A 19257-nucleotide genomic window follows, 5' to 3' on the forward strand; every position below is an offset into this window, starting at 1 on the left:
CAAGGCATCCGAAAGGAAGGCCGGAAAGAGCAACTTTGAGGCGAGAGCAAATTTGGTGGAACAAAATGCTAGCAAGAAAAGAAAGCACAAAGGAAATGGTCCAAAGAAAGGAAAGACCAAAAAGTTTAAAGGCAATTGTTACAATTGTGGCAAGCCTAACCATTTGGCACGAGATTGCCGAGAAAAGAAAGGTAATCAAAAGAAGTCAAGGGACCAAGTGAACATCACCGAAGATGAGAAATTGTCAAATGATATGACGGATCTCATGCTTTCTGCTGTTGTGTTTGAATCCAATCTAGTGGACAATCCAAAAGAATGGTTCATCGACACGGGAGCAACAAGGCATGTTTGTGCCGAAAAAGAAATGTTCTCTACTTATACCCCGATTAGTGGACGGCAACTCTTCATGGGTAACTCTGCTACATCAAAAATCGTGGGACTTGGAAAAGTGGTGCTCAAGATGTCATCCGGCAAAGAACTAACTCTTATTGATGTGCTACATGTTCCGGATATTCGAAAGAATCTTGTGTCGGGATCAGCACTTGTCAAGGCAGGATTTAGACTAGTGTTTCATTCTAGAAAATTTGTACTATCTAAGAATGATATGTTTGTAGGAAAAGGCTATCTAGAAAAGAGCATTTTCAAACTGAATGCGATGAATGTACTTCGTAACATTGAAAGCAATAAAAGTACCAATTATATTTACTTGGTTGAGTCGTGTGATTCATGGCATGATCGTTTGGGTCATGTAAGCTATAATTCACTACGTAAGCTAGTAAATTTAAATTTATTGCCTTTAGTTGACATAAACAAAAAACACAAATATGAGATTTGTGTTGAGGCAAAATTTACAAAGACCTCGTTTCCATCCATGGAAAGAAATACAACTCCTCTAGAGTTAATTTACATTGATTTATGTGATTTGAATTTTGTGCAAACTAGAGGAGGAAAAAAGTATTTCATTACTTTCATTGATGATTGCACAAGGTATTGTTATGTCTATTTGCTACGTAGCAAAGATGAGGCTCTCGAAGTGTTTAAACACTATAAGAATGAAGTTGAAAACCAATTGACTAAAGGAATAAAAATTATTCGCAGTGATAGAGGTGGAGAATATGGAGCACCATTTGACGAATTTTGTTGCGAAAGTGGCATTATTCATCAAACTACTGCACCATATTCACCACAATCAAATGGTATTGCTGAAAGAAATGATGAACGCAATGTTACCTTTCAGCCAACTACATTCTTAATAAAATACCACACAAAGTTAAGGACGAAACTCCTTATGAATTATGGAAAGGCCACAAGCCTTCCTACAAATATTTAAAAGTGTGGGGGTATTTGGCAAAAGTTGAAGTGCCAAAACCAAAACAAGTAAAAATTGGACCAAAGACTAGATTGCATATTTATTGGATATGCAAATAATAGTAGTGCATATCGATTTTTGGTACATAAATCTGAAATAAGCGATGTGCATGAAGGAACAATTATTGAATCAAGGAATGATGTCTTCTTTGAAACAACATTTCCTTGCAAAGAAAATAAAGAAATAAGTTCTCGAAAAAGGACTTATGAAACTACGAGCAGTGGAGTTCAAGAAGAACAACAAGAACCACGACGTAGTAAGAGGGCTAAAACAGCAATGACCTTTGGCCCTGATTTTCTAACTTATATGTTGGAAAATGAACCAAGGACAATTAGTGAATCACTATCAAGTCCTGAAGCCCCTTTTTGGAAGGAGGCAATGAACAATGAGATCGAATCTATCTTGCAAAATCATACATGGGAATTGGTTGACCTCCCTCCGGGAAATAAACCATTAGGATGCAAGTCGATTCTTAAAAGAAAATACAAGACCGATGGATCTATTGAAAAATATAAGGCTAGATTAGTAGCCAAAGGATATAGACAAATGGAAGGTCTTGATTATTTTGATACATACTCGCCAGTGACGAGAATAACATCTATTCGTGTATTGATTGCAATTGCACCATTTCTCTTCTTCTCCTTCTCTCTCAAGTTTAATTATTTATGTGAATTTTAAGCACTAGCGCTTAAAGTTCAAATTTTCAAGATATAAAATCTTGAGTTTGAATTTTCTAAGCTTATACGCTTAATTCGAACTTTGGGATTAAATTTGAAAGTTGTCTTCTAGTTTTGAGTTTTTTAAACATTTGCGCTTAAATCCAAGTTTTGCAAGATTTAAACTCTTGGAATTGGATTTTTAAGTTTAACGCTTAGAATTCGAAATCAGAAAGTTCGCATACCATATTGATAGCGTTCTAAACATTTCAAGTTCGTGTAGCTTTAAAATTTGTAGTGCTATTATTTTAAAGCCGTAGTCGTTGTATCTTGGGAAACGAATTACCAACAACCGTGAGCATCGGGGCGGGGTAATATCGTTTTAAGGAAAAAGAGTCAAACTCTTGCCTCGACTATTTTTCTCCTAGATTTCTATCCCGAGATTTCCCAAGCAAAAAGAATACCATACCAACACATATAACATGAGGAACACTGTTAAAGACGAGAAGATTGCTTCGTCAGTCCCTGCTGCAGATAAAAAGAAGATCGAGGATACTGTTGAATCGACCATCCAATGGTTAGAAATGAATCAGCTAGCCGAAGCTGATGAGTTTGAGGACAAGATGAAGGAGCTGGAGAGCATCTGCAATCCAATCATCGCAAAGATGTACCAGGGCCGTAGTGCTGGTCTTCCCATGGATGATGATATTCCAGCTTCGGGCAGTGGCGGAGCTGATCCAAAGATCGAGAGGTGGATTAAACTGAGTGGAAAGTTTTTTTTCTATTTTTTTCTTCTGGGTGATACAGAACATTATTTTTTTTATGAACGAATTTGTTGTAGTTTACGTTTTTAAAGATTATCTTTGGATATTTATTACTGTTGTTGGGGGTTTTATTAGGTATTGCATATACTTTACTGAGGCAGAGCCCAAATACCATATTGAACCAGCTATAAAACTGATTATTTCTTTTTCTGAAGCTTAGTGTGCCTCAAAGATTTTTTGTGATATTTTGTCTCTAGTGCACATAAAATTGAATTACCTCGTCTATCGTGATACGTTGCCTCTTAACACCACCGACTTAAATGGGATTGGGTAGACTAATTTTCAATGGTAACTATAACATTATGTATACCCAAAGACAACTGGCACAAGTTTGCTGCCTGACATGGCGGTGGGATATTTGTCTCATCACCAGTAGTCATCTTCTACATGCGTAATGCGTTAGATGTCGACTAACCCTAAGGATGCGTTAGAAGTTCACGATTGATAGTTGCACCAGGATACATAAATAGATTTTTTACTTTCTCCAGAAAAAGAGCGAGAAAGGGTTAAGTAATCAAATACTTCAAATATCACTTCCAAAGCAAAAGGAAATTACATCTAAAGCTACTCGAATGCAAATTTTGTTGCATCAACACATGCAAGGTGCAGATGTCATAAACAATGAAAACAACTATCACCTCGCACATCATCCAAGAAAGGACTTTATGTCGACATAAGATCATGAACACCATGATGAGGACGAAGACACACACGAACTTCATGTTCTTCGGGAACCCCGTGAGGTTTTGGCACCAAAATTTCGAGCACCGTTCCTGGCCCATCGTAGTATGCTTCTATATTAGCATCTTCTGGGATACGGGTCGAAAGTCGGATTTCTCGAACAAATTCTCCAGAAGGACAGTGTTCTGCGGATACATCAGTGAGCTTGAATGTCCTGTTGTGTCTCTTGATGAACGGTGTGCCAGATGTACTCGTACACGACACCTTGATTATCCCATGTGTGATTGTGTTTCTCCAAGAAACTTTTACTCTCTGAAGATCGACAAAGGGCAAGCTAATTACGATTAGATAACCATCTTCATCCTCGTATATGGTTTTGGCAGCTGTAACAGGACCATAAACGTTTCTTAGCACCCCACTGAATTCATTTAACCAGTGTGGCTCGTTCGAGTGAACTTCCAAATCTGGGATTCGATCAGAATGAGCACTCACGGCTAAATAACAATCATCACTGTTCCCTTGTGAGAAGAACTCCTTTTTCCGTTTGCTGACGGGAGAAAGGTCAAATGCATCCTCATGGCATTGGTTATGTGGCTGAGTTGACAGATTTAGCACAGATCCATTGAGCAATTTCTTTGAGTGAGACTGTGAATTATTGATACCTTTTATAGGAGGGGGTGGTCTCTCGAGTTCAAACTCCGTGTTTGGCATATTTCTCCATGACCCGTAATCACTAGCTTCTGGTGGAATAGTAAAGTTCAGATCCCGTCCAGTAAGTTCCATCCATCTCTTGCAATCATCTTCATCAAGAGCCATTAGATTGGGGGACGGGAGGACCTCAATGCCGTGAACACACTGAGGGTTCGATAGTCCCCTGTAATGCTTTCGCTGCATCCTATGAGACCGGACAAAACCTTTATCAACACTAAATGGAAAAGGACGCTCCCCTTGACGAGAATGACCATTCATAAAACTGCGAAGCTGCATCTTACCTAGAGCGTTCTCAGGCCTTTCTTTGAACACCCACATGTACATGTTCTCCATATCATGTTGAACCATGAAAACATCGAGCAGGAGGTCAGACTTATCGAATCCAGAAACACCATTACGATCACGTATGATTTTTACCTTTGATTTCTCATTCAACACCGGTTTAAAGTAAAAGCTGAAAAAGAACCAGGCACCCCAGATGCTATCAATCCTTTTGGCAAATTTCCTCCCAATCTTGGGGACACTAAGGAAACTCTCTGTTTCATACAACTGGGAACCGAGTCCAACATCAAGAATGTCACAGTGCTCAGTATTCCAAGGCTGAGGAGGGGGGCTCCTTTCGGCAGAAAGCGGTAAGTTAATATCAGGTGGACGTGTTAAAATGACGGGGCGATTCATCTCAAGGTCTAATTCATCATGTGAGGACGAGGCGCTCGAATCCATTGATAAGAGGGTTGAAGGATGGTGATTCTCCATTGAAAGAACAATTAGAAGCGCATCTCCCATTCCCCGCAAGCTTTCCCTTTCTAAGGGAGATATTCTTCGACGCGGGGTTATAAAAATTTCACCCCGACAAACATTTTGAGGAAAATACAATCTTCATAACTATATAACCATGAAGTCAATCCCAGCTACCAACCCATAACTCCATTAAAGCCCTGGGCTAATTCATTTTACTATCTTTCCACGACTCACGTGCAATAAACTAAATTCTACAAGCCCCGGGTAATAATCAAGAAACAAAAATATAGAAGGATAAAAAAAACAAAAGACAATATAAGGGAAGCTCAAATTAATAAGACGCGATGAAGTTTGTAGCTAACCCACGTATCTCCTAGCACCCTCCAAAGACTGATGGGATACATTGATTTAGACTCGTCAAATCCAAAAATCAATCAAATGAAATTCCTAAACGTCAGACACACAAAAACTGCATCTTCTTCTTCTCTCTGTTTCTAAAAGCAATAAAAACTCAATCTTTCACAAGTATCTCTAAGCAAACATTACCAATCTATGAATCCAAGACCCAAGCAAAGTACCAAATCAGAGGGGGTCTTGGAAGAATACCTCTTGGGATAAGCTTCTACAACCAAGAATCCACAGAGACTTGGGCATCCGGAACTATCAACTGTTCCTGCAATCCACATCTTTCTCTTCCTTCTAATCTATCGCCTTTCAACAGCAAAAAGACAGTATGTTTTTTTCTGCAATCCACACGTACCAAATATCTGTCTCTAACCCAACCCTCAAGAATCTTGCCAACTGCATTACTTACATTGTTCGAACGTATTTTTGTCGATAAAGCGAGTCACAAAAGTAAAGGAAACGCGTATTTGTGCCCGACCTTGATGGGAAAGAAGGATTTGGTTCATATATGAGCGATGGGTTTTTATAAGAAGGCGGTTGCGGTTGCGGTTTGGGTTTGCGTGCGGTGGGGCAGCGGCTGGATCAGCAAAAGCCTGCACTAAATAATACTTGTAAAGGTGTGGTGAGTTCACAGGGCAAATTGGAGTTTATTTGCTTATCAATTATCATCTTCAATTCATTCATTATTTATATCTTTTTCCTGCTATTGATCGTGCCACGTGTGTATTACTCTATTTTTATATTTATATTTGTAGTTAGATAATATCTCAAATTTCATAATATTTTATTTTCTTAACTTAGCGAGTGTTTGATTAAAATTATTTAAAACAACATTTATTATTTTTTGGAAATGAAAAATATATTTTTTATATCAGAAATTTTTTTATTATAAATATGAACATGATGACTCATTTCACAAATACAGATTTGTGAGATTATTTCATAAGAGACATACTTGTAAAAGTAAGTTGTTATAGTTTTTTGATAAAATAGAACAATAAAACTTAAAGATGTTATGTTTGACATTATAAGATGATAATTATTAAAAAAAAATAACATTATAAAATTTAAAAAATAATTATTTAATATATTATATATTGAATATATTATTTTAATCACAACCTTTAATAATGTTAATATTATAAGTACTAAGTTCGGACATTGAATATTTTTCATTGAATTTCGATTTTTGAATTGTCCATTGGGCGGTTGATTTGATTATCCATATAAACAATGAGTGGTGTATTTCAGTGGCCCATCACATGACTTAGGATGCTAATATAACACAACTTATTGTTTTTTATCTTTGTATTCATCTTAAAATAATATTTTAAGATGAAAAAAAATAATTTTTAGATAATTTAAATGAATATTTATCTCATAAATTTTATTGAGTTTCGTCGTTTGTGAAAGTTATAATGTTGTTATAAAAATGAAATTGAACGGAATTAAGAAAAAAGGATGAATCTCACTCCCGAGGACCTCACACAGAGCCGCTCAAAGCCCCGACGTGAAGAGAGATAAATCAGTTATGCACCGACAACAGATACCTAGAAGAGAGGTTGAAATTGAACGGAATTCAAGAATGAAAGAAATAGAAGGGCATTGAGTTTGTTTGATGTGACTATTTTGGGTCAAAATAGTAATTTAATTTTGGAAATTCTGATGTTAAAGTCGTGTTGGAGCTGATTGATTCGCGTATTGAAAAGTATGGAGTCAAAGTACGTCTCCGCGTATCACACGTTATAATTAGTCAAATATAATACATAAGATTTTCTCTCGGTTGAAATGTGGATTGGTTTTTGTCAGTGTCTGTGGTGCTTATTCATTGGTGGACTTGTGATGCTTTGCTTTAGCCTTTATGTCCTTCACGTAAGGAATAATATCAAATATATATATTATATATATTGTTATATATTATTCATCTACGAACTCACTTTCGTACTTATGTTAATAATTATGTTATGTGAGTTATATATTAAGGTGAAAACCAGATCATCACCCGTTCTTAAAAAGTAAGAATTATGACTTCGATTACTCTCTCAATTAAGATTTTCAGTTGAATTTTTATTAATGATTTAGCATGATGAATTCTGTTGTTATATGAATTTTTTCTTACATAAAATTTTCAAGAAAAAAGGATCGGAAGGCTAAGAAAGTAGTCTAGTTTCATGTGATTGTAAGGATCATATTAAAAAAAAAGGATCAAATAAGGTAGTATTGTAATAGATCGAAGTTTAGTTACAAATATTCCCTTTTTAGGAGGTAATTGGATAGCTCATTATGAGCAGAGGGAGAAGGAAAATTCGACCCTGCCCCTGCAGGCACTGCCTGCAGGGGGCAGATCCAAGGGCCAGAATTTTTCTAGCCCTTGGTTTTTTTTTTTTTAAAAATTCCTCGCCCCCCCCCCCCCCCCCCCCCCCCCCGCCCCCCTGGACCGTTGATTGGGTGTGGGGCACTGCCCCCACACCCAGTATCGACCAAACCGAGGGAGAATAGAGATGACAATTTCTCACGAGTTCGGTGCTTCGTGAGAAAAACTAGAAACGAGGATGGGAATCTATGATTCTATTTCGGGTTCAAGATTTTTTAATATCCTCAAAATAGTTTGGGGTCAGGTATGAGGATACAATCATCATCCCAACCCACTACGAAAATAATATTAATATCAATAAAAAAATATTAGTAATATTATTGATATTAATATTATCACTAATAATAATAATAGATAATAATAAATTTAGGTTCAAAAATCATTCGAACTAACTCATGTCCCGCTCTATTAAATTTTTTAAAACGAGGATGAAGATTTCATCCACTTAATTTCAGATTCGGGAAACGGAGATTGAGGATGAAATTCAGAGACATAGACGAGGATGAAGATGACAAACCCGCTCATGCCCCGTTTCATTGGCATCCCAAGTGAGAAACATTATTTCAAATATTACTGCCTAAGGTTTAATTTGTCTAACTTTTTTAAAGATTTGAGAGATATCTGGGCTTTGACTAGGGTTGAAGTGCGGTTAATTTTATATAATGAATGCACTAAATTTTTGAAATGAGATCTTTATACATATCAACACACACACACACACACATATATATATATATCTATCTATATATATATATATATATATATATATATATATATATAATATATATATATATATATATATATATATATATATATATATCAACGTTAACAACGTGAGAGCAATAGACCATGATAAGTATGAAATATTAGTTGTTTAAGTAAATGTAGAATAAAGGAATAAAGATACATATAAAGTCCATTAACGTGTGATGATTGTGGAAACACGAAGAGGCACTTTTGGCAACTCCTAGCAAAAGTTTCAGTCTCACTTGGATTTACCTAACACAAGAATAAATCCAATCCCATTAATGATTTCATTTTCATTTCTCTAATATATCATAACGACTTAATAATTAGTTATACATCACATCAAATAATAATTAAAATTCTAGTGGGAAAAAATGATATATATATATATATATATATATATATATATATATATATATATATATATATATACAAACAAATTTCAAACATTTGATTGAGATGACATCATGTTCAAATCTCTAGAGGAAAGTCCTCCCAAATGGCACCTATTGCGCGTATTTAACCTTGAAATTAAAGGGTAAAATGGTCAATGTGTTGATCGCGTAATCCGCCCCGCTCATTGGTAGATAGGACGGGTCATCTGTCATTTTATTTATTTGATGATGAGATTACCCTATTCTATACAACCTATCGTTGGCAAAACTAATATGTCGACCTAATCCATCATTACGCGGAACGAGGTTTTAACCGCGATATGACAAATTAGTCGTATTTATTATAGTCACAGGATACTGATATTAATTAAATAACGAATTATTATAATAAGAGATATTAGGGAAAAATAGTCATTTTATATGGTTTCTTATTTTTAGCGATGAGATGTTTTATATTTAGCAAAAATAACACTCGCTTGTGACATTTGATTTTTTTTTTTTAATTACGAAAATTTCACTCGGTTTTATAAATAATATGATTGATGTATCTATTATGTTCGGTGTTGCCCCAGAGGCATAGACCGTGTGGTAAGGACATGGAGTGAAGAACTGTTAATCCATGTTGGCAAGGCCGGTTCGAGTCTCGACTTCTTCTTTATGGTGAATTGCTCCAGCCAACCTATCCTCTGGATACCTGCTGCCGGTGCATAACCCTGATTTACCTTCCTTCATGTCGGGACTTGGGACGGCTCTGTGTGAAGCCCTCGGGGGTGGGGTTCACCCTTTATTATGTTTCGGTGTCTGTTTATTTACGAAAACGTTATATTTTAGCAATTTTTAACTTTACCTTTTTTTTTGTTAAAAAAAAACACAAACTATACAAGCGAGTGAGGCGTTAACCCGAGTACTAGTATTAATTAAAAAAGTAAAATCACAATGCAAATACACTTGCCTATGATTAATTTAAGAGAAGTGCATGGGGGGCCATGCGATTATGTAATTAAGTACTTGTTAACCCCAAAACCATCTTAGTTATTACCGTTTAATATTAATAATGACAAAAACAAGCAACATATATCGTAGTTAATTATTTGCTATTTAAATAGAGATTTAGGTCCTCAGTTAAACCTGTTCTTTTAGTTATCAGGCGTTTTCTGCGACCGACGATGTGTTTTTTTATTTTCAAATGCAATTTACAATTAAAAAAATTTGAAAATTGTTTGACATAATTTAATTTAATAAAAACATTATTCTTAAGCATCAAGATTCAAAATATTCAGTAATGAAATTTAAATTTGTGATTTTAAAATACATTTTTTAATATACATAATATTGAAAATTTTAGCTTAGCTTCACGGGCCAAGGCTAAACTTTGAAAGCCTTGGTATTTTGAAACTTTGGGCCTTAAGGTTACAGCCTGAGATACTTGGCCCAATTTACCTGGCCCTAACGTGTACTTAAAAATAGGATTTCACCAATCCCTAAACTTTTAAAATTTTAATTTTTCCACCTATGTTGGATAAATTTGACACTTAATTTTAACCAGTTTATCTAGTATTTGATTGGATTTTAATAATTATATTCAATCCATTCTACAAAGGACTAAGTCATATTAATTGAATGAAAATTAACTCATCTCACCCCTTCGTACTAACCATCACTTTTTTCAAACACACAATTGTTTCCGATTCTATCATTTCCCGTAATTTTAATATAACACAAGGGTACTTTTGTCGAAAAATCAAAAGATTCTTAGTGGGTGTATTCATTTCAGAGTTTTGATGACTTTTAATGACTTTTTTAAATGATAGACTTTTATGGATTTGATAAATTTTTATTGACTTTTATGGAATCTCACAGATTTATTAACAGATTTATGTGGATTTATGTAGACTTTTTTGCAATGATTTTTATAGACTTTTGTAGATTTTTTTTATAGAATTTTATAAATTTTCTACTTACTATAACATGTTATTTTTTATTAATTTCTTTGAACCAATAATTAATTGAGATATATAACATACAATTTGAAATTATTTTTAATATTTATATTAATAAATAAATTTACTTATTTAAAAATTAAATCGTTTAATCTTTACATGTATATATATGTGGGTTTATATGCATTTTTGTAAATTTTTTAAAATACATCAATTGATTAACATGTAATCTTATTTTTAAATTGATAATATAAATGTAAAAATAATATTATTTATTATTGTGTGAATATAATTTTGTATAAAAATATCATAGCTTACATATTAATTAAAAATACGAAAATGAATTTAAAAAATCATTGTTGTTACGAAACTATTCAATTATTAAGAATTAAACAACATTTTTTTGATCATCTTTTATTATTATTGAATATTATATTAATTTGTATAAATCATAAATTAAAAATCACAAAAGCAATTCTATAATTGAAAATTTCCCCGTGTTATTAAAATAAAAAATTATTAAATGAACAATGAGCTAAAAATGAAAAATTTGAAAAAGAAAGATGAAAATATATATAGAGATACACTTCGAAAATTTGAGAGAGTAATAGAAATAGATGAGAGGAGAGAAGATATGAAGATATGTGATGTGAAGCGACAGAGAGAGAGTTAGAAATTTTAAAAATCCATTCAAATCTTTGGGGTGAACCAAATACAATTTTTTACAATTTGTAATTGTACCTTAGGCTTTAATGTTTGTATGTCAATGAATTCCATGGAGTTATTAAAAGTCCATGGAAAATTTGAATACATGTAGACTTTTATAGAGTTTATACAAGTCAATGTTGAATACCACTTGACATAACTCCATGGAAAATTTGAATACATGTAGACTTTTATAGAGTTTATACAAGTCAATGTTGAATACCACTTGACTTTTTAAAACTCCATGAAAGTTTATTTTGAATACCACAAGACTTCTATAGAGTATGCAAAAGTCTTGATTGAATACCTCTAGATTTTTAAAATCTACAAAAGTCATTAAAAGTCAATAAATTTCTCACGTTGAATACACCTCCCTTAATTTATCTCACGATCAAATATTAATTCAGAGTAGGTCTCTCGTGAGAGGGTCTCACGAATCTTTATCTGTGAGATGAGTCAATCCTACCGATATTCACAATAAAAAGTAATACTCTTAGCATAAAAAGTAATATTTTTCACTGATGACCCAAATAAGATATTCGTCTCACAAAATACGACCAGTTTTTGCCATTAGTTTATCCTACAACCAAATTTTTTGTCCAAAAGTAAAAAAAAACTCTTAATATATCTCATAATTCTAATTGTTTAAACTCTGGGGAAACAAATTAAAATATGATAGTACACATTATTTTTTCAGTAAACTTGAAATAAATATCCGCGTGATTTAAAAGATTTAAGATACACTTTGTAATAATTTATAATAAAATGTGTGTCCCATGAAAAAAAAAAGGATTAGATATTGAATTAATTGGAGGAGTGGGTGGGGAAGGAATTAACAGACCGGAGCCAGAAAAGTTTCATTCGGTCGGGACACACTATTTATAATTAAATTCCACCAAAGTTACACCATCTTTATAAACAAATGAATCTACAAAACATTTATTAATTTAATATTTACAATATATATATATATGTAAAAAACTACGATTAAAAACCATAGTGTATTGTTTAATATTTGAGTCAAAGTAAACTACTAAATTAAATATTATTTTAAAACAAGAGCTATCACATATTCTCAAGAGTAGGTATCTTGTGAGACGGTTTCACGAATCTTTATTTGTGAGACATGTCAACCCTACCGATATTCACAATAAAAAACAATATTCATAGCATTTTTCATGGATGACCCAAATAAGAGATCCGTCTTACAAAATACGACCCGTGAGACCGTCTCACACAAGTTTTTGTCTATTCTCAACAGATCATCCGATTTCGATCGATATTCCTAGTTGTTCGTTCAAATTGCTTGGTATACTAATTTATTTTTTAAAAATATAAATTTTGTTTTTCATTAGTAATTTATTAATCATCCTCATCGTGATTTTTTAAAAAAAGTCCAAAAATATAAATTAATCTAAAAAAAAACGGATGAAATTTTTTTCCAACAAAATATACTCTATCTAACGCTATCTCTGTTAGATTTAAATAAGTTGATGTCTATTTTTATTTTACTCAAATTAACTATCCTAAAGTCCTGTATTTTTGTTTATTTTTTAATCTTTGAGATAATATATTATTTCTGGTGATATAACTTGCACATTTTCATTTGTGCTCATATTATCAATCAACTCACGATTTTATTTCGCTGACTTATATTACTTTTTTTAGTTTTAATTTTTTTCACCAGAATAATTGTGACGTTGAAAAATACTTACATGACATTCTGACACCAAAAATAACCATCAATGCACGTTGAAATTTTTTAATGGTGGCTACTCAATCAAAATCTCTCTTTCCCTATAAAAATATTGCATGAAAATCATTGCTTTTTTTCATGCATTGCCACCACAGATACATAAAGCTTAAAGGTTAAGTAATTAAGAAAATGGTAGCCCAGCACCTCTCGAAACCCTAAAAAGCAAAAAAACAAAACCAGACAGAGTGAAAACAAATTAGTACTTGATGTTTGTGTAAGTATGTATATATATATACACCCACGATATATATATGCATGGCATAAAGCCCTTCCCTTTATTTTAGCTCCTTATTCTCATTCTCCTCTTTATTATTCTCTTGCTTTTTTCCTCTCTGTGTATTAGCCTCCAGTTGATGTGATTCTCCACCATATCTTCAAAACCTTTACCATGGTGTTTTCTTCTATTCCAACCTATCTTGATCCAGCCAACTGGCAGCAGGTTAGGGGATATTTTAGATTTTTAAAAAATAATTTCAGAGGCTCCCATGGCTTCTTTGAGAAAAAAGTGAAAAACTAAAAAGATAAATATTCGCTTTCCTTTTCTTGTTAATCTTCTTGTGTGCTGTTGTTTATGTTTCTTAACGTCCTTATTACTCTTTACTAATTTGTTGAATATATACCATATGTAATGTTTTCATTTTCTTGCTTTTTTATGATCATTTCCGCAGCAACAGAATCATCAAATAATAGTTGGAAGCAGCAGCACAAACCCTTTACTCCCGCCGCCACCCCAGCCTGCGCTGCCGGCGCCACCACATGAAGGAGGCGGATCTGGGACGATCCGCCCTGGATCGATGGCGGAACGGGCACGGATGGCCAACATACCTATGCCTGAAACCGCCTTAAAATGCCCTCGTTGCGAGTCAGTAAACACAAAGTTTTGTTACTTCAACAACTACAGTCTATCTCAGCCACGTCACTTTTGCAAGACGTGTAGAAGGTACTGGACTAGAGGCGGCGCGTTGAGAAGTGTCCCAGTGGGTGGAGGCTGCCGGAGAAACAAAAGAAGTAAATCTGTAAGCTCAAAATCTCCGGCGAGTGAAAATAGGCAAACCACCACGAGCTCCGCCGGTTCTATTTCCTCTAACAGCGGCCAGGAAAATAACATATTAGGCCTCACGCCTCAACTTCCACCGCTACGCTTTATGTCTCCACTAAGTCAGCTCACCGATAACTTTAATGACACCATGGGCTTGAACTACAGCGGAATTTCTGCTCCTTCTGTACTTGGAACAGGTGAAATGAACTTTCAGTTGGGAAGTGGCTTGTTCGGCAGTGGTGGTGGAAATGGTGGCATCGGTGGTGGGGTGGCTTCTCTTTTGTCCAGCAGTGGCGGCGGTATTATTGAGCCATGGAGGTTGCAGCAGTTGCAGCAATTTCCTTTCTTGGGTGGTGGTTTGGACCCATCTTCTCCGGGGGTTTACCAGTTCCACAGCGGTGAAACCGGGTTACCTTTAGGTGAGACGAGCCAATCGGTGAGGCCAAAACTTTCAAGCTCGATGCTAAGTCAGATGTCATCTGTTAAAATTGAAGAAAATCCAGAACTAAATATGTCGAGACAGTTAATGGGAGGGATGCCAAGAAATGATCAATGGAATGCAACTTCTGCTTGGAGCGATCATATCTCTGGTTTCAGCTCTTTTTCTACGAGCAATCCTCTCTAGAATGTTCTTGATCCATTTGGGTAATTACAAGAAGTATGAGTTTTTAATTAGCGACTAATATAAGACGACAAATCAGAAGTAGAATTTGTGGTCAATCATACTGGTTACTTCACAGTCCATATAATCGTCAGTAATAGTCGAGTTTCGTGTAAGAACTCATGGGCTAAAGAGACTATCTAGGGTGGAAGAAAAATGAATTAATCAACAAGCATGGATGAATTAACTATATTTGTGGGTGTGCCAAAGACTGATATTCGGCTGAAGAAACCCTAGAAACGGTAGGTTAAATTATGTGTTTTTCATGTGTCATTTGTATCTCAATTTGAGTACCGTTTACTATCAGAAAACTGAGTTTGTTTTTGTAGCTTAACCATGTTAGACATGTATGTGGTTGGAACCTATTTACTTTCAGCCTTTCAGGCCAGTGGCTTGCCTGGCTGCTGGGGTTAAATTTTCATCTGTATTGATCATATAATATAATCATAATTCTGTTGATTTCATATTCACTTCTGAGATGTACATTATCGATTTATCGCAACAATTGGCTATTAACTAGCATGATTTGATTTTTTTTCTCTCTTTTTCTGTCGTAATAATGCAGCATGATGATCATTTTCTGCATGCAGCTCAAGTATTTCAAGCTTTTTTTTTTTATTTTTATGATTAAGCCATCATTTAGTTACTTCAATTAATAATTGAAGCAATGTGCATTTTGTTAAGCAATTTTGCAACAATATTTGGTTTCGTGCAAATGCATTAAATATTAATCAGTACTCTATAAATCATTTAAATTCAAACTCAACCAGTAGTACTAATTTATGGAGCGAGGGAAAAAAAGTAAATTTTTCAGAACCATTGTATGTTCTAGTAGTGAATCAATTCGAACGTAATCTCTTAGCTTTATAGTACATATAACATTTCTCAATCTGTAACTCTCATCGTACATATAACAATTTCCATTTTGATATCATCTCGACCTTTAAATTTTCCGGCCTTTTCATGTGTTCTTCCTCGCACAAAATCCTCCTTTAAATTTTGTCTAATCGTTCTAATAAACACAATCCAAGCACCTAGCTAGATGTTAAATATGCATATTCGTTGTTCCAAGAATTAGAAACTTCCTAATGCGTATCATTTGTTTTCAGTTGAATATTATCTTTTATCCATTATGTTCAATCATGAGTTCAGGATGTCGATTTAAATAACTTTGAGTAGTACTGGTTTCAAAATTATAATATATTATTCATCTAATTAACTCTTATTACCTTTTTTTGCTTATAACTCCCAGTTTCCGAAGCATCGTTACCTTTAAATTAATTCGAAGTCGAGTCAAGTTAAACTCATTCCGCTACACTCGTTAGCTTCTATATATGCTTAAAAGTAGTCGAGTTATTTGCTTTATGTGGATCGATCAACAAACTTGGGTGGCATTCTCTATTATATTTGATGCAAACTGCTTGTCAAGAATATTGAAAAGGGACATGTTTTTGGCTGATAATTTGCGAAATTCGGACGAGAATATATAGAAAATGAAGCCAGTTCATGTTAAATAATAGTTTGTTGGAGTACCTTAAGATTCCAAACCAGAAAAAGCGTTCAAATTAAATCCCAGATATCAATGCATGCTTCTTGATATAATTCTCGATTTCTGTTCCCCCTAACAATCACGTAAAGAGTACTGCATATGAGTGTGAGGCAAAGATGAATGCATAATAAGTCGAATATTGCATTTTTTCCTCGATTTTCATGCACATATAATTCTGCACGAGATTCTGATCCGCGTGGTAACCCGTAAATGTGTGTTTTGTTCTTAGATTTTGTCATGCTTCAATTCTGACACAAATTTATCTGTTTTTACCAGAATGAAAGTGTGCGATTCATTTACACACACACACAATTCTAAATAAGAACGATGTATTTGAAGTTTATATAAAAAAAAGAAAACAAATTATACAATGTAAAATATATAATAGTAAGTTTTTGATACTGTTTCTGACTGAAGCTAATTTCCGAAAGTGAAAAAGACATTCTCTTCAATTAGGGGAGGTTGTTCTCTTTCGTTGCTTCGAAATTTTCTACAATTAATTCGGTTTCGACATCTCTTAAGATGTCCCACATCGATTGGATAGATTCACTGGAGTTTTATATGTAGACTTGAAAAATTATCTCCCTTAAGCTAGTTTTTGGGTTGAGTTAAGTCCAATTCTCATATGTGAGATTGCAAATATTTGGGCTACCACAGATGTCTCAACGCTCCAGTTGTTCATTCTTAGGCGGGCATGAGGGTTGTGTGTTAATTATCTCACATCGATTGGGATAAATTTCTTGAGAGTTGTCTATATGGATTTGGACAATCCTCCTTCCTTGAGCTACTTTTTGGAGTTGATTTAAATCCAAATTTCAATCTTAACGACGACAATGGAAGAATCCAACTGTTTACACTTATTTCAAAATTCTATTCTTCCACTACTCAAATTAAAAGTCATGTGTAATGTATGAGTACAACAAATTTAACGAAAAAAGATCGATTCGGTCATATAATTTAATTAAATGATTACATAAAAAAAATGTATTCATGGTCCCCCTTGTTATCTGCTAAGTAATTAAGTGGAATGCCTCATCTTCAAGGCAAGGAATCTTTGCTATGTAACTTTTGCAAGAACCAAGGCTGCTGCTTATTCAACAACGAATAAAGCAGCACACACACACCCCTCCTCAATAATAAAGCCCTAAATTAGTCTCCCCTCTTTCTCTCTCTACCCCTCCCCACATAATATAGTTAAAGTCGCATTCCTCATTCAGAGATAATCATTTAGATTTGATTATTTGTCGGGTAGTTGTCGTCTAGCTTCATTTATTTTTAGTTACTAAGATTGAGCATATCAGTTGGAATATTATGTAGCGATCCAAGAATTTTAGTTTGCTAGGAATATGGGAATTTCTATATGGTACATGCTTGACTCTCCATTTACCTATAATATGCTCAATTCTAACAGTTGTGAGACTGATAAAAACTATTTTGATGAAGGGCAAAAACTTGTTTGAGACGGTCTCATGGGTCGTATTTTGTGAGACTGATCTCTTATTTGGGTCATCCATGAAAAAATATTACTTTTTATGCTAAGAGTATTACTTTTTATTGTGAATATCGATAGGGTTGATTCGTCTCACAGATAAAGATTCATGAGACCGTCTCTCACAAGAGACCTACCTTTGATGAAGAGACACCAACTTTCTTCCCAATGTACCCTTTTATTTATGATTAATATTAACCATTCTATTTATGTGCTTGGAATATTTGTGCGGTTAATTAATTGCTTTTTATGATTCAAGTACACAATGTTTTGGTGTCATGGTGTTGTAATATCATGAATGTTTAATATATTAGCTTCATATATTCATGACACATGCAAAAATTCTTTATTTAGAATCAAGTCGGCCTATATATATATATATATATATATATATATATATATATATATATATATATATATATATATATATATATATATATATATATATATATATATATATATATTGAAAAGTCATACATAAAATTAGTTGTTTTTCTCCCGGATGAAGTTCATGATTAATAATTTTGAAGAAAAATATCCATGAATTAAATTAAATATCCCTTGTTGAGATTTTTAATGATCTTGCTATAGCTAGTTAATTAAATTCGATACAACGATATCTGATATATGTGTGAAACATGTTGTCATGAAAAAAAAAATTATTTATGAACTTCAAGCTCATTTTTAATCATTGAAAATAGATTAAACAAAAACATTTTGATTCGAGAGAAGAAGCTCTAATTTGTCGCGTGCTTGTGTAATCGTATAAAATTCTACGCTTGATTAATTCATCGTTCTGGATCGGACACGAAAATTATTAATTCTAGATGTAGCATGCAATCTGTTGCATTTTAAAGAACAGAAAATTGATTTGATTTGAATCGAAGGTGGTGATTACGAAGAGAATTAAGCAGCATGTTAGACTTCTGGGCTCGGAAATTCAAGCCAGATCTTGCCATATTCTTCCCACTTGGAGAAACCTCAGAATAATCCACACAAAAACACATTCAGTGTGTGCGCGCAAAGTGCGGGCAGCTTTCGCTTTTTACGTATGTATGTATTTCACGTCGTCATTGCAATTTATTTTTCAGTTATTTTTATATAATTTTATGCGTTGTATTACATAATAAATTATAAAAAAAAAAAGTGCAAGGGGTTTGAGATTCGAATTCTCACGTTTTCACCTCAATTATTGTTATTATTATATACATAAAA

At 33.8% G+C, this 19257-nt stretch overlaps 2 protein-coding genes and 1 long non-coding RNA gene across 3 annotated transcripts; 2 read left to right on the forward strand and 1 right to left on the reverse strand.

Moving 5' to 3' along the window:
- Positions 1-3279: 3279 nt before the first annotated feature.
- On the reverse strand, positions 3280-6046 carry LOC140804346 (uncharacterized). The gene has a single exon (XM_073160301.1). The coding sequence runs from the start codon at positions 5025-5027 to the stop codon at positions 3513-3515; it is 1515 nt and encodes a 504-aa protein (XP_073016402.1). The 5' UTR covers positions 5028-6046; the 3' UTR covers positions 3280-3512.
- A 1139-nt stretch (positions 6047-7185) lies between these two features.
- LOC140804283 (uncharacterized) lies at positions 7186-9757 on the forward strand. The gene is made up of 3 exons (XR_012112158.1): positions 7186-7259; positions 8217-8309; positions 9476-9757. It is a non-coding gene; the product is annotated as an uncharacterized lncRNA (long non-coding RNA).
- Positions 9758-13574: 3817 nt separating this feature from the next.
- LOC140805187 (dof zinc finger protein DOF5.1-like) lies at positions 13575-15470 on the forward strand. The gene is made up of 2 exons (XM_073161417.1): positions 13575-13743; positions 13973-15470. The coding sequence occupies exons 1-2, from the start codon at positions 13693-13695 to the stop codon at positions 14966-14968; spliced, it is 1047 nt and encodes a 348-aa protein (XP_073017518.1). The 5' UTR covers positions 13575-13692; the 3' UTR covers positions 14969-15470.
- The last annotated feature ends 3787 nt before the right edge of the window (positions 15471-19257 follow it).

This window comes from Primulina eburnea, chromosome 11 (genome assembly GCF_022965805.1).
Source record: "Primulina eburnea isolate SZY01 chromosome 11, ASM2296580v1, whole genome shotgun sequence".
Classification (NCBI taxonomy): Eukaryota; Viridiplantae; Streptophyta; class Magnoliopsida; order Lamiales; family Gesneriaceae; genus Primulina; species Primulina eburnea.

Coding starts and splice junctions, on each gene's coding strand:
- LOC140805187 (XM_073161417.1), top strand. CDS start 13,693: ATGGTGTTTTCTTCTATTCCAACCTATCTTGATCCAGCCAACTGGCAG. Junction 13,744..13,972: donor ATCCAGCCAACTGGCAGCAG/GTTAGGGGATAT, acceptor TCATTTCCGCAG/CAACAGAATCATCAAATAAT.
- LOC140804346 (XM_073160301.1), bottom strand. CDS start 5,027: ATGGGAGATGCGCTTCTAATTGTTCTTTCAATGGAGAATCACCATCCT.